The 13644-nt window shown below is 33.2% G+C and overlaps 2 protein-coding genes across 2 annotated transcripts; both read left to right on the forward strand.

Moving 5' to 3' along the window:
* The first annotated feature begins 5680 nt into the window (after nucleotides 1–5680).
* On the forward strand, nucleotides 5681–12888 carry LOC116340608. Its single transcript, XM_031767193.1, has 17 exons — nucleotides 5681–5712; nucleotides 5780–5934; nucleotides 6028–6594; nucleotides 6654–6863; nucleotides 6926–7106; nucleotides 7188–7322; nucleotides 7975–8045; nucleotides 8685–9248; nucleotides 9317–9523; nucleotides 9590–9767; nucleotides 9854–9941; nucleotides 10161–10164; nucleotides 11361–11903; nucleotides 11976–11996; nucleotides 12077–12283; nucleotides 12349–12529; nucleotides 12609–12888. The coding sequence occupies exons 2-17, from the start codon at nucleotides 5898–5900 to the stop codon at nucleotides 12745–12747; spliced, it is 3333 nt and encodes a 1110-aa protein (XP_031623053.1). The 5' UTR covers nucleotides 5681–5712; nucleotides 5780–5897; the 3' UTR covers nucleotides 12748–12888.
* LOC116341293 (pancreatic triacylglycerol lipase-like) lies at nucleotides 8539–10190 on the forward strand. Its single transcript, XM_031768258.1, has 5 exons — nucleotides 8539–8627; nucleotides 8685–9248; nucleotides 9317–9523; nucleotides 9590–9767; nucleotides 9854–10190. Exons 1-5 carry the CDS (start codon nucleotides 8591–8593, stop codon nucleotides 9990–9992), a joined length of 1125 nt encoding a protein of 374 aa, XP_031624118.1. The 5' UTR covers nucleotides 8539–8590; the 3' UTR covers nucleotides 9993–10190.
* Nucleotides 12889–13644: the final 756 nt, after the last annotated feature.

Genomic DNA, 13644 nt, shown 5'->3' on the forward strand with positions numbered 1-13644 from the left:
AACAGAGAGACAGAGGGAGAAAAAACGCGCTGATATTGCGAACCACATTGCAAATCGCCCGTTTCACAATATGATGGATACATACAGCATTATGCCTTTAAATTTATTATATCCAAAGAAAAATAGACGAGAATTACAGCAATGTGATAAATAATTACAAATGAAGCTGACTCTTCATTACGATCACACACCGAACGGGCGATAACCAATAAAATAAATGGGCTTCTTTTATGGCAACCGCACATTTTCACAGATTACACCAACAAAAATACATACAGAGCGCATTACTATTTGACGCAATCGAGCTGTTATGCTATCAATTTTCAACAATTTAAAGAAGAAACAAAAAAGAATCCGTTTAGGTAGCTGAAAAATGGAATTGTGACGGTAATTGCATTTATTTCGCTTAACTAATATTATATGCATTTAAACTTTTTGTCTTGAAGAAAAATCATTAAAAATAAGTATATTGATAGAAAAACTAATGGCCAAGCCTTATTTTGATGTGAAAAAAAAAACAAATTATCGAGTAAATTAAAACTTTTATCCAAAACATAAATCTTGATTTCAAAATTAATGTATCGATATATCGACAATGCAATGAATCTGACTGAAACTCTGTTGCAAATAGACACAATTTCAACTTAACATTTTCAGCGGAACATTTTCTCAGACTCCATATATAGTTTCGAATATATCATTTGAACAATAAATATTATTTCCTCCCAATGTCAATGGCACATGCAATCAATAAAAAACGAACTTTAAGTAACGAACGAACTTCAATGCATTTCAGTTTATAATTCACAAAATTCCATGAAACATCTAAGAATATAAAGAAAATGAATTCTTTTGGTATTCGTACTTTGGATTTTAAAAATTCGGTACAATTATTTATGTAAGTTATAAGACAAATAAATGAATTGGGTTTCTAAGCAAAAACTCATTCATCAGCTTCGCACGTTGACTGTGCATCAACACATAATATCCGAATTGGAATTTCTAAACAAATTTGGCTGTATGTTTTGTGTGAAATATTATTTTTTAAATAGAATCATAATATTATTCCATATCATATGTAATGAAAAAAATGTAAATACATTTCCGAGCATCCGGTTGGAAATATCTGTTACATTTGAGCACTTTTTTTCATATGAAATTTTCTCTATGAATTTTTTTCCCGAACCGATATGTTAAATACAAAATGAGCTGAAAAAAATGCTTGATTTTTTTTTTTGCCGTCAATGAGATATTCCTATAAAATCGAAATTTATTAAGAGTTTCATCGAGGCAAGGAGCGGGTGTCTAAATAGTGTTGATCGTGCGTATAATTGATGGCTTGTGGAAATCATAATTTGTTTATGTTTTCGTAACGTTTTACAGTGTATATCGGTATCTTACATACAAGTGAACGAAACACGTTTTTTCACGCGTTTTTTCTTCTTTTAAATGCTCCTTAATTTATCTCAATGATAGTTCCGTAAACCTTTCAATCTTTTTAGGCGTAAAAATAGATATCATGTGATCATCTCTCTGTGGAATATGAATATTGAAAACATATTATTCTCTGACTCTTTTTTTCTTCCTCGTTTCAACGCTTGAAACATTGTTTACATGCAAATAACATTGTTTCTGTCAGACAAGACACTAATGCTCCAAATATTTATCAATGTGGAAATAGAAGAGAAGAGACATACAGAAGTAATGAAAATGAGCGCGTTTAAGTGACGGAATCGAATTATGAAAAAAAAAGAAGATTATAATGCATTGACACTATTCGATTAGACGATCGTCATAAAAATGACGTTAACCAGAAATTGATTCCAAATGCCAGTCGGAGTCGGTTCATTTGAATATTTATGAAAAATATGTAATCATATTAGCATGTCGCCTCTTTTTCATTGAACTTCTAACCTTTTTTTTGGTTTAAACACTCACATTTCCCCCTTTTCTTGTGCAACAGAATTTCATTTCGACAACTGAACCAAATGTTGTTTACGTGACACTCAAGTTCATTAACCGGTTGAACTATCATAATTTATGAGCAACACAAATATCAAAAATGCATATTAGCTCCCGCACAATGCACCAACCCTTTCCATGCATAATTTTTTTTCTGATCTAAATTGCCTTTGCAAGCACATTAAGTAGAATTAACCGATAGTAGTAGCACTTATATTATTGTCAAAAAAAATGCACACGACACAAATGTTTGTCATAATTTCGTTTCCTGCAGCCACTATATTCATATTAGAACCATAATATTTCGTTGTATTTAGTCCACCATTTGGTGAGAAAGAAATGTGAAATCGACAGCGTTCAAAATATGAATGATTTCATGGAAGGAAAGCGTAAGCAACGCATGATCGGAAAGGATAAGGAAAGGCTTTGAAATCCCATCTGTGCACATCTTTTCGTCATCTTCGGAAAATGAATTATAACCCTTTACTTTCACCAGAAACATGCTGTTGACAGTTCTGTTGTCTGCCAAGTCATTTTAAGTCAATAAAAGTGTGTTTAAAGTATGATGTTCTGTCTATTTTTCCTTTTCAGAAGTATTTTTGAATCTATGAGTGTTTAAACTAAAAGCGAATCGATTGTTGGCAAATCCACAAAAAGATAAAACAATGCGGATGAAATTTCTGAATGTTTTCAAGGCCGAAATTTCCCGTGGGAGCAAATTACTCAATATAAGTGCACATGCACATACAATAAGAAATAATAATTGGCGACAAATCGAACATCGGTGAGATCATCCATTGTTTTGTCGCTACCAAAAATCATTTCAACCAATTTACAAACATCCATTGAACATATTTGCCATCGTAAGATTTCTCTCATTGCCGAATTCGGCATTTATGAAAGAAATTTCCAAAAATTGCGATCGTCCCTCGAACCGTGAATGGATGTGAAATACTATGCCCGTTAATCGAAAACTCACTGTTGTCATTGCGCATCTAAGCATCAGGTCTTTGTTTCTTTTAGTAACGATCATGTACAGAGTGTATTTGAAAATGTATCGAATACAAGCGATGCTCTCTCATGGATTTACCAATCGCTTGGTACCGAAAAAAGAGAAAATAAATAAGAAAAATATTCATAACTATCTGGTTGGTTGCGATTGGATGAACACAACTCTCATTTATTTATCGATTGAATTCGATGGGATTGTTGGTATTTTTTTTCATATTTTCCGATTTTCTGTGTGTGACGAAAGACACGCATGTTTTATGTTGTGCTGCATCGCCATTCGGTCGTTCGAAATTTTTCTGCTTTTGTTCCTCGTTTCCATGTTCGAAAAAGCGAAAAAAACGAACGTAAAATAAAATATTGTAACATGAGACAAGGAGAATTTAAAAAAAAGAGTGAGAGAGAAAAATCCTTTTCTTGCAACATGATTGGAACTTGAATTCGGCTGCGCAAAGTGCGTGGTATCATTGCGTATCAAAAGGAAATGGCGAATAATTTAATGATATACATTTGAGGTTGCGATTCTTTTGCTGACGGTTTTACATAAAACACACAAAATCGAAAAAGAGCAAAAAAAAAACGCGAACAAAAGTCGAATGAACATAAAATAATAAACAACAGCAAAACTTAATCGGTTTCATTGGCATTTTGTAGTGAGTGAGTGTATGTCGCTTGGCCGATGGGACTGAGGTAGAACAAATAAGCAGTTGACGACGGTCAATGATGACGACGACAACAACAAGTAATGCCATCATGCTCCAGCCAGAAATAATAATAATAAATCTCTGGGAATGAATTTACTATAAAATATTTTGCGCTTGAAGAATCACATTTTCCATTCCGCTTCGTGGCGATGATTTCGCGTGTTTGATCTGCATTCTCGGTGTTTTTTCCCTTGATCTACGTAATTCGACCGATCAATACATGTACTCGTGGATAGTGCAACGCGCATTCACTTCCAATAATCCAATAATCACAATAAACCAACGGATTTAAAAAAAAAAACCAGCGAATGAAATAAAAATATAATTACGATATATTCATATAATCATAATTTTTCTTCGTATTTTTTTTCCTTCGCCACTTTTGTGTCTCGTAATTCCTTTGGTCTTTTTATCGGGCGCAAAAAGGCATGCAAACAAAAGGCGAATCGATACATGAATGTGAACGATTTTCGACTCTCTTTGCGTCCACCAATTCCATTCAATTCCGTTTCGTTTTAATGAATGCGATGCAAGTAAATATGTTCGTTTCAGTCGTATCGTGTGATATGAAACGGCTTTATTCAAAACCGATTCCGCGCACTCATTGCAGTGATGATGATGACGACGATGAAAATGTTCTTTCGCTGCATTTTGCGCTCTTTATCTTTCGTTTTGCATTTTGAATATTATAAATATTTACACTACCATGCGCAACACGAACATGAACGTTACGTTTTCAATTCTGATAGACAGACTGAGACAATCGCACCATACAAAAGATGAAAAGGAAATCCATTGGCATGAGAGAAAAGCACACCATCAAAACAGCATTGCACCATTCATCAGCACCAACACTTTACATCGAGAGTTTGGAACCCGGTGACCAAATGCAGGCAGAGCAAAAGAGACAAATGTAATGAAGTATGTGGACGCGCTTGCACAAAAGTTAATAATTTATAAAAGAACAACGAATCTTAATTTAATGCAGTCATTATAAATTTTATTTCGTTTCGTTTAGTTCATGGGCTGGTTGAGTGTGTATGTGCGCGCGCACGTACTTTTTGTCTTTATTTTATTCTCAACATCTTTTCCATTCGTTTGTTATATATGAATGCAATGGCCCGTTGACTACATTCGCATTCCCAATCAAGACTGGATCAATGAATATTTTAGTTTTTACTCGATGCATTCGCTTTGATTTTTGTGTTATGGAGATAATATTTTATTAAGAACTTTTTTTGCTGCATGGTAAATAAAAGAGACAACAACGACCGTCAGGTTGTTTTTGCCGGTAGGAAGGCACCTTAATACTGCACTTTGAAACAACGGAATATAGTATAAATTAAGTTCGGTATACATTAGGGTGTCTCTAAAAAGTTGTAATCACTATTGATTGATCATACATAGCAAATACGACGTTGTCTCGGACTTTGGAAACCAACGTTTTAAATTCAACTCTTAGTTTTCAGTATCAAATTTAAAGTTTAAAAAGCAAAACATCTGTTCTATCAATAGATTAGTATCAATTCTATTAATTCTATTAATATGAATCTTGAATTTTTGTTAATTTATTTAATTAATAAATAAATTATTTTTTTTATTTATTTAGTTAATTTATTTTACTGCCTGTTAAAAAAAACTATAATGAAAAAATCGTGAAAATGATTCAAGACACTTAGAGCTGAATATAGGTAATTTGTTAGTCATCAACCCAAGCAAGAAATCAATATATGAAGAATAATTGATACAAATTCAAGTGCCGATGTTTGTTTTTTTATCTTTACCAGGGAATCGTATTGTAAAAACTAACTGCGAACAAAATAAATAAATAAAGTGAATTGAAATTGTATTGATAATATTTTATTCTCATCTTTAAAAAAATGTACGAATAACATAAAACGAATGAACATTCCGAAAATTTAATTTTTCTCGAAGGAACGTTCGAGGCAAATTCATTGGCTTATTATGAATGTTTTTCAAATTGTCGCGTCTCGTGTATCTCTCACACTTATTGCTACAGATGTATTTGACTTTATTAGTAAATTTCAAATTATTATTATTAATGACGAAAAAAATGTTTCAGTTAATAATTGTCCCAATTTCAGATAGGTAATATTAACGTATTTGTCAGCTGTAACATTTAATCGCAATTAACTCAGGTTTTTTTTTAACTGCGAAATAACAAATTTTTATGAAAAACAAACTAAGAACGAAACAATCACAATGTCATTCGAAATCGTTTTTTGTTTAATAACTATCGGTAAGTGAAACTGAAAATGAGAATTTTTCAAATTCTCTTAGGTCTACATTTATTTGTTTCATAATATTTAATTTCACTTTTCTTTGACTTTAGTATGTTTTTCCACCACCTATGCTTCGAGCTGGGCTGAACTGAAGGTGCCTGTACCACCTCCATCCTCCCAATTGATCGACGAAAAAGCTCTTTTGGTTGTGAATAGCCTAATCAGCGCCACAGTCGACAACGAAAATTCCCCATTCACCTTTCCATATAGATTTCCATTTTCGGTGGAACAAGACGTAACTTTTGAATTATACACACCGAAAAATCCCAAAGTAGTTCAAGCTTTAAAATTGGATGATGTAATAATGGCAAAAAATTCAAATTTTGATTCGAAAATCCCAACAAGAATGTTGATCAATGGCTGGCTCTCCGATGGTAAAATATTTCAAAAATTTACGGACTCTTATCTTGTGGATGGTCAATATAAGGTCAATCTAATAGTGGTAAAGTGGCAAAAAGAATCATACGATATTAACTATTTTTGTGCTCGTCGGCGTGTTAACGGAGTGGGCGAATATGTTGCTCGATTTATTGATTTTATGTCAAAACAATTAGCGATGGATGTTTCTACTTTGACCATTATTGGACAATCGCTTGGTGCTCATGTGGCGGGTATAGGTAAATATCCAAATTTCAGAATCATAGGTCATATTAAACTTTGAATTCCAATTTTGAAGCTGGAAAAAAGGTTACTGGAAATAAGGTAGGCAAAATAGTCGCGCTGGACCCTGCATTGCCATCTTTTAAATTTAGAGACGTTGAAAATCGACTGGCCAAAACAGATGCGTCATACGTTGAGGTTATTTATACTTGTTCCGGCAAACTGGGACACACTGAGCCCCTTGGGCATGCAAATTTTTATCCAAACGGTGGAAGATTTCAACCAGGTTTTCCCATCTACTTTCAATGACAAAATTAAATCTTTAACATCTTTTAAATAAAAAAACAGGTTGTGGATGGGATATGCTTGGCACCTGTGCTCATTCTAGATCATGGCACTTCTTTTTCGAAAGTGTGGTTTCGCCTCAATTTTTTGCATTTGAATGCGATTCAATGGCAACATTTCGAAAGGGAAATTGTTCGGTGATAAATAATATTGTGCAAATGGGCGGTGAACCAGGACACTTTGGGTATTTACAGAACTAATTGATAAATAATATTCAAATAATCCGATTTTTATGGATTTTTATTTTGGTACAAACATTTTGCAGCGGTGTAAATGGAATATTTTATCTGCAAACCAATGGTGAACCACTGTTTGGAAAAGGCCGTGAAGGAATGTTTGAACAATTAAAAACAGCAAAGTTGAATATTTCCATGGAATCGGTATCGCTGAAGATATCAAAGTAATTTTTTTTTCAGCTAGAAAAATATTTAAAGTGAATTTTGAATGTAGATTTGCACTTCGATCATTTTTTGTAAAATAATAACAATTCTGACATAAAAGAAGCGCCAGAAATACCTTAAAAACTGTCAATATACTACAGTTTATAGTATAAATTTTGCAAAAGATTTAAAGATTTCCAAATGAATTTTGAAATGATTACTAAAGTTTTAAAAAGATCATTGAAATTGTTTTATTAATTCACAAAAATGTTTTCATTGTGTTAATGACTCAAATGTCTCTTGGCCATCAGGTTTACCAGGAAATCATCAAAGGAAGTTATCTGCGATCAAAAAATATAAAACTACGGCAATAAATTGGAGTGTTTCTTTTTGTTTAAGAATGATTCGAGTTTTCAAACTGACTAATAATCAGTCAGTGATTATTGAAATTGATAAGGCTTATTTGCGACTCCTGCTAATCGTCCAAAGCCATCAAAAATAACACAGATATTGTACAAACCTTCAAAAATAATAATCAAATCAATCAAAATATATCTTATCATTTATAATTTTAACGCGTCAAATCACTATAAATATCAGCGAAACGATTAGTCAAGCGCAGTACTGATTTGTAATTCACAATGTTAATACAACAAACTCAAATCATTCAAGTGATGCACTTTCGACAGCGTTTTTGCATGCAGATCAACTATTTTCACAGGTGGGTAGTGGATACGATACAGGTTTCATCATTTATCCCCACTTGAAAACTCGTCGGAGGAAAATAAATTGAAATTATTTTGTGTGTTTCCATCAAATGCATACAAAAACTGCGAACAAAAAAAATAAAGAAAATGAATTGATAATTTTTGATTTTTATTTAATGAAGAAATGTTTTTACGTAATGAAATTGGTATTTATCTGATACAAAGGAATGATTTTCTGAATTAGAAACCGCAAGGACACATAATTGATTAGCTATTTTTCCCCGACCCATTAAAATATACAAAATAAAAACAGACACTTTCTGAAATAAAATAATATCAACTCATGTGTGTTAAATTACTTTAGCATTTTAATAAATAAAATGTATTCCAAATTTGTTTTATGAAATTCGAAAATTGTTCATACATGAGTTGTCCCAAATTCCGCGATATGATAATGAAACGTTCAGCAAGAATGGAATTCAATTGTATATTACGAATCATATATAAGATAAAACCTTGAGACAGTCTATCATTCTATCAATTCAATAGAAACTAGAAAATTACCTACGGGAATAGTCGACATGCTAGTTGAACTTATTTTTTGTTTGGTGACTTTCGGTAAGGAGAAACGCTAGTAGAAACGAAAATTAAAGTTTAATTAATATTAAAATTTAGTCAATTTTTCGATCACCTATGCTGAGAGCTGTGCTGAATTGCACGTGTCTATTCCACCGCCATCAAAGCAATTAATTGACCCCAATATGCTTACCTATGCAAAAGATGTATTCAAGACTCAAGCAAAAAATGATGAGAGTACGGAAAATAAGACGTGTACATCATTTTTGGCAGAAAGAGATGTAATTTTCGAGCTATTTACACCTAAAAATCCAACAGAACCGCAAATTTTAAAATTAAACGATGTTAGTACCGCAAAAGCTTCAAATTTCATTCGAAAATTTCCAACAAGAATGTTAATCCACGGTTGGCAATGTCGTGGTCAGTTGACAAAAAAATTTACCGCCGCATATTTCATAAAAGGTGCACATAAAGTCAATTTTATAGCGGTAAATTGGCGAAAGGGTTCGAATGATTTCAATTACTTCTGTTCGCGTCAACGTGTTAACGAAGTGGGCGCATATGTTGCCCGATTTATTGATTTTTTGGCAAACCAACTCTGGGTAAATGTTGGTGCTTTAACCATCATTGGACACTCTTTGGGTGCTCACATTTCAGGACTATGTAAGCGCCTAATTAATGAAATAAGACAATTTGTTTAACACTTTTGTTACTAATATTCTATTTTGCAGCTGCAAAAAAAGCAAACCGAAAAGTTGGTAAAATAGTGGGATTGGACCCAGCTTTACCAACTTTCAAGTATGAAGAGGCCGAAAATCGACTTGCCGACACAGACGCATCGTATGTTGAAGCCATTTATACCTGTAGTGGGAAATTGGGTCACATTGAGCCACTCGCAAATGCAAATTTTTATCCAAACGGAGGCGTTGTTCAACCAGGTTCAGCATTTGATTTGTGAAACTTGCAACGTTATATGTTTAACATTATATTTAATTGAAAGTCAGGTTGTATAATGGACGTGCTTGGAATTTTTGCTCATTCTCGGGCATGGGAGTTTTATGTCGAAAGTATTAATAGACCAGAATTTTATGCCTTTGAATGTGATTCACTTGAAAATTTGCGAAAAGGTACTTGTTCAGTGGTAAATAAGATCGTGAAAATGGGTGGCGAACCGGGTAACAGGTAAGGTCGTCCAAAAAGTGTAACAAACATATTTTCGTCCAGAAAATTTTCAATCACAACTCTTTATATGTTTTTAATGTTTACAGGAATTTAAAAGGAATATTTTATTTGGACACAAATGATCAATCGTTTTTCGCAAAAGGTCGCCAAGGATTGTATAAGGCATTGGAGACAGTAAAAGCAAAGATTTCGTGGCAATCGGCTTTACGGAAGATACCCAATTAAATCTTAGATTGCTAGCTACTCAGAAGTATGCAGTGATTATTCTTAAAATGTTAGCAGATCAGACAGCTGGCTGATCAGTCCAGCTTTTTGTGTTGACTTATTCGATCATTGTATTTTCAATTATCAGTGTCCTCTCAATAGCAACCATAATACAATAAAATGTCTTAGATCCGTAAGATAAACTTTTACGCACTGTGATTCTGTGATGCATTTATTTCATATATTTTACTGTAAATTTGAATTCACGAGAAAACTGAATCTGAAATCAGTTTTGCGATACAAATAATTTATGATACACTTTTTATACGAAAATTACTAAAAATGTGAATTTATGTGAGGAATCAATGTCTGTATGACGTGAAACTTCGCACAGGGTATTTTTTTCCACAAAAAACCTAACATTCTGAAAGTTTGAAGATATTTCGATATAATTTATTGGTAACTTCCATACAAAATTTTCGATTTTGAGCGAAAAATCCAAAATTTTGTTCGGAAGGTACTATTCATTGAAATATAATACGCATTGAAATTTCTTCAAACTTTTGGAATGTTATTTTTGTGTGAAAAAAATAACCTGTGCAAAGTTTCAGCTCATTACGATTTGTATCCCAACGGCGGCCGATTTCAACCAGATTTCCCCATATTCTTTATTCAGCTTCTGAATTTCCATAATTAGTAAAGTTATTTTTCATCATAAACCAGGCTGTGGATGGAACATGTTTGGAATGTGCTCTCATCTGCGTTCTATATCGAAAGTATTGTTATTCCACAATTCTTTGCAGTTCAATGCGACTCAATTGCAAACTTGCGAAATGGAAATTGTTCTGTAATAAATAAGTTTGTGCAAATGGGCGGTGAACCGAGCAACAGGTTCGAAATAGACTATTTAACAAAAGTATTCGATTATTGTATTTGATATATTCTCCGATCTTTTCTTATTCATATTTTCATTGAATGATCAATTTGCAGAGATTGGTTTTATCACAGATAAACGAATTTTCAATCATTAAAAAAATGAGCGTAGTCACTGAGATGTTGAAAATAATTTATTTAAGACGACAAAACATAATTCATTATGTATGACGTATGTGATGAATGTAATTCAATAGCAAATTATAATTATTATAATGTATTCTTCTTATTTGCAAAATACTGAACGTCTGGATTATTCACATTTACTTTTATTATGAAAACACCTGTCATTCGGATGATTCGATAGTAACGTATACGACCTCTTGATTCGTGTGCTATTGAACAATTGAAATGTCAATTGGAATCATTTTTTGCATAGTAGCCATCAGTAAGTTTTTATCTGAATTAAATTATAATAAATATAACTCAATTTCCGTTTTTTTTTCACAAAATTAGTCAATTCATCAGTCATCGATGGGAAAATCTGGGCTGAATTGAAAGTACCTGTGCCTCCACCATCGGTCCAATTGCTCGACACTAGTAGTCTTACAAAAATAAAAGATCTGATTAAATCTTTTAGAGACAATACTGAAACTTCATCAAATACGACATGTTCATTCTTCATCGCAGAGAGAGATGTGATTTTTGAATTATTCACACAGAAAAATCCAACAGAGGCGCACATTTTAAAATTGGACGATGTCAATACAGTGAAGAAATCAAATTTTGCTAAGACAATTTCAACGAGAATATTAATTCACGGCTGGCTCTCAGACGGTCAGCTAACATCAGATTTTGCAAACGCATATTTTGTACGAGGCAAAAAGAAAGTTAATTTGATAGCAGTGAATTGGCAAAAAGGATCGAACGATATCAACTATTTCTGTGCTCGCCGTCGTGTCAATGAAGTAGGCGCTTATGTTGCTCGATTTATCGATTTTATGAGGAACAAGTTTTTGATGAACGTTTCTACGTTAACTATTGTGGGACATAGTTTAGGTAATTCAAGTTCATATGTACGAATTAAATATCATTTACATATTTTTCCATTAAGAAAATCTTTATTTACAGGCGCTCATATTTCTGGTATTGGTAAGTTTTAGGAGTAAAATACGTGATGAGTAATGTATTCTTTTGTCACTTCACTTGAAAAAATAAGAATTTATTTGTAGCTGGAAAGAAGACAACCAGAAAAGTGGGAAAGATAGTGGGATTAGATCCGGCTGCGCCCGCATTTAAATTTGAGGAGGTCGAAAATCGATTGGCCGACATAGACGCTTCGTACGTTGAAGCCATTTATACATGCGCTGGTAAGCTGGGACACATTGAGCTACTCGGAAATGCAAATTTTTATCCAAACGGAGGCCGATTTCAACCAGGTTTTCTCTTTCAATACATCAGTGTCAAAGTTGATTCTTTACCATTTTTTAAAATGTTAAATTAGGTTGTGGATTCGATTTTTTTGGAATATGTGCTCATGCTAGATCATATGAGTTTTATATTGAAAGCATTGTTACACCACAATTTTTTGCATTCCAATGTGACTCATTTGAAAATTTTCGAAATGGAAATTGTTCGGCGGTAAATAAGGTCGTGAAAATGGGCGGTGATCCAGGTAACCACAGGTTCGTACATTAATAAATAAATAGTTTTTCATTTAAATTGACTTCTTTCTCTGACTAAATCTTATCATTTTTATTGTAGGGGTTTGAAAGGTGTTTTCTATCTGCGCACGAATGACGCACCTGATTTTGGAAAAGGTCGACAAGGAATAATGGATGCATTAGAAACTGCAGAGATGAACATTTCTATGAAATTGGCTTCGCTGAAAATACCGAAATAAAAATCAGATGTGATGTGCTTTATCACCTTCACACGCCAAATGTAGACATACAGATTTACCGGCATTAAAATTGTAATGTTTGTAATAGCTACTACAATTGTATTAGATATTACTGTAATGCTACAAATCTGACATTACAATTGTAATAGCATTGAGACTTTTCAACACAGCTTTAAATTGAAAATATATTTACAATAGATGGCGTTTGTGTCTGCTCTAAGCTCATCATTGAAATTGATTGGGTTGATGAGCAATTTCAATGATGAGCTTAGAGCGGACACAGACGCCATCTATTGTAAATATATTTTCAACTTAAAGTTGTGTTGAAAAGTCTCAATATTAATGTTAGATTTTTGACATTAGCGGCAGCGTTGAGTAACACATTATTATTGTAACGAAGCATTGCCAGTAAGGTTATAAGAATAGCAATAGCTATTACTGGTAATGCTAAAATCTAGCATTACAATTGTAATAGTATTACAGTAATGCTTCGTTACAATTGTAATGTGTTACTGCAAAATGTAAATCTGTATGTAGACACAAGACATAAGTGTAACGAAATTGAACAGTCTTTGTCCACGGGTACTCGACCCACTTAGACATTATATTGAGATATTTTCAACCAGCCGAATAAGCTCAGGCAGATAACGCCAGGCGCTGAAACGGAGCGAGAACAATAGAAATTTTCATTCCATTTCATCGCCTGTCTGAGCTGTTTCAGCTCCCATATAACTCATTTGCGGAGTAATTTTATCGATGACGGGACTGTGCGGAGTTCAGCGGAGATAGCATGCAAATGCTGTGTGTACGAGTGCAACAGCGTTCTTTGCTGTTCATAGATTTATTTTGTCCAATCGTACATCTTAGTAGCCGTACACACAGCTAAGTTACTAATAA

The sequence above is a fragment of the Contarinia nasturtii genome, unplaced genomic scaffold (assembly GCF_009176525.2).
Source record: "Contarinia nasturtii isolate CC-2019 unplaced genomic scaffold, AAFC_CNas_1.1 Cnas_scaffold_695, whole genome shotgun sequence".
NCBI lineage: Eukaryota > Metazoa > Arthropoda > Insecta > Diptera > Cecidomyiidae > Contarinia > Contarinia nasturtii.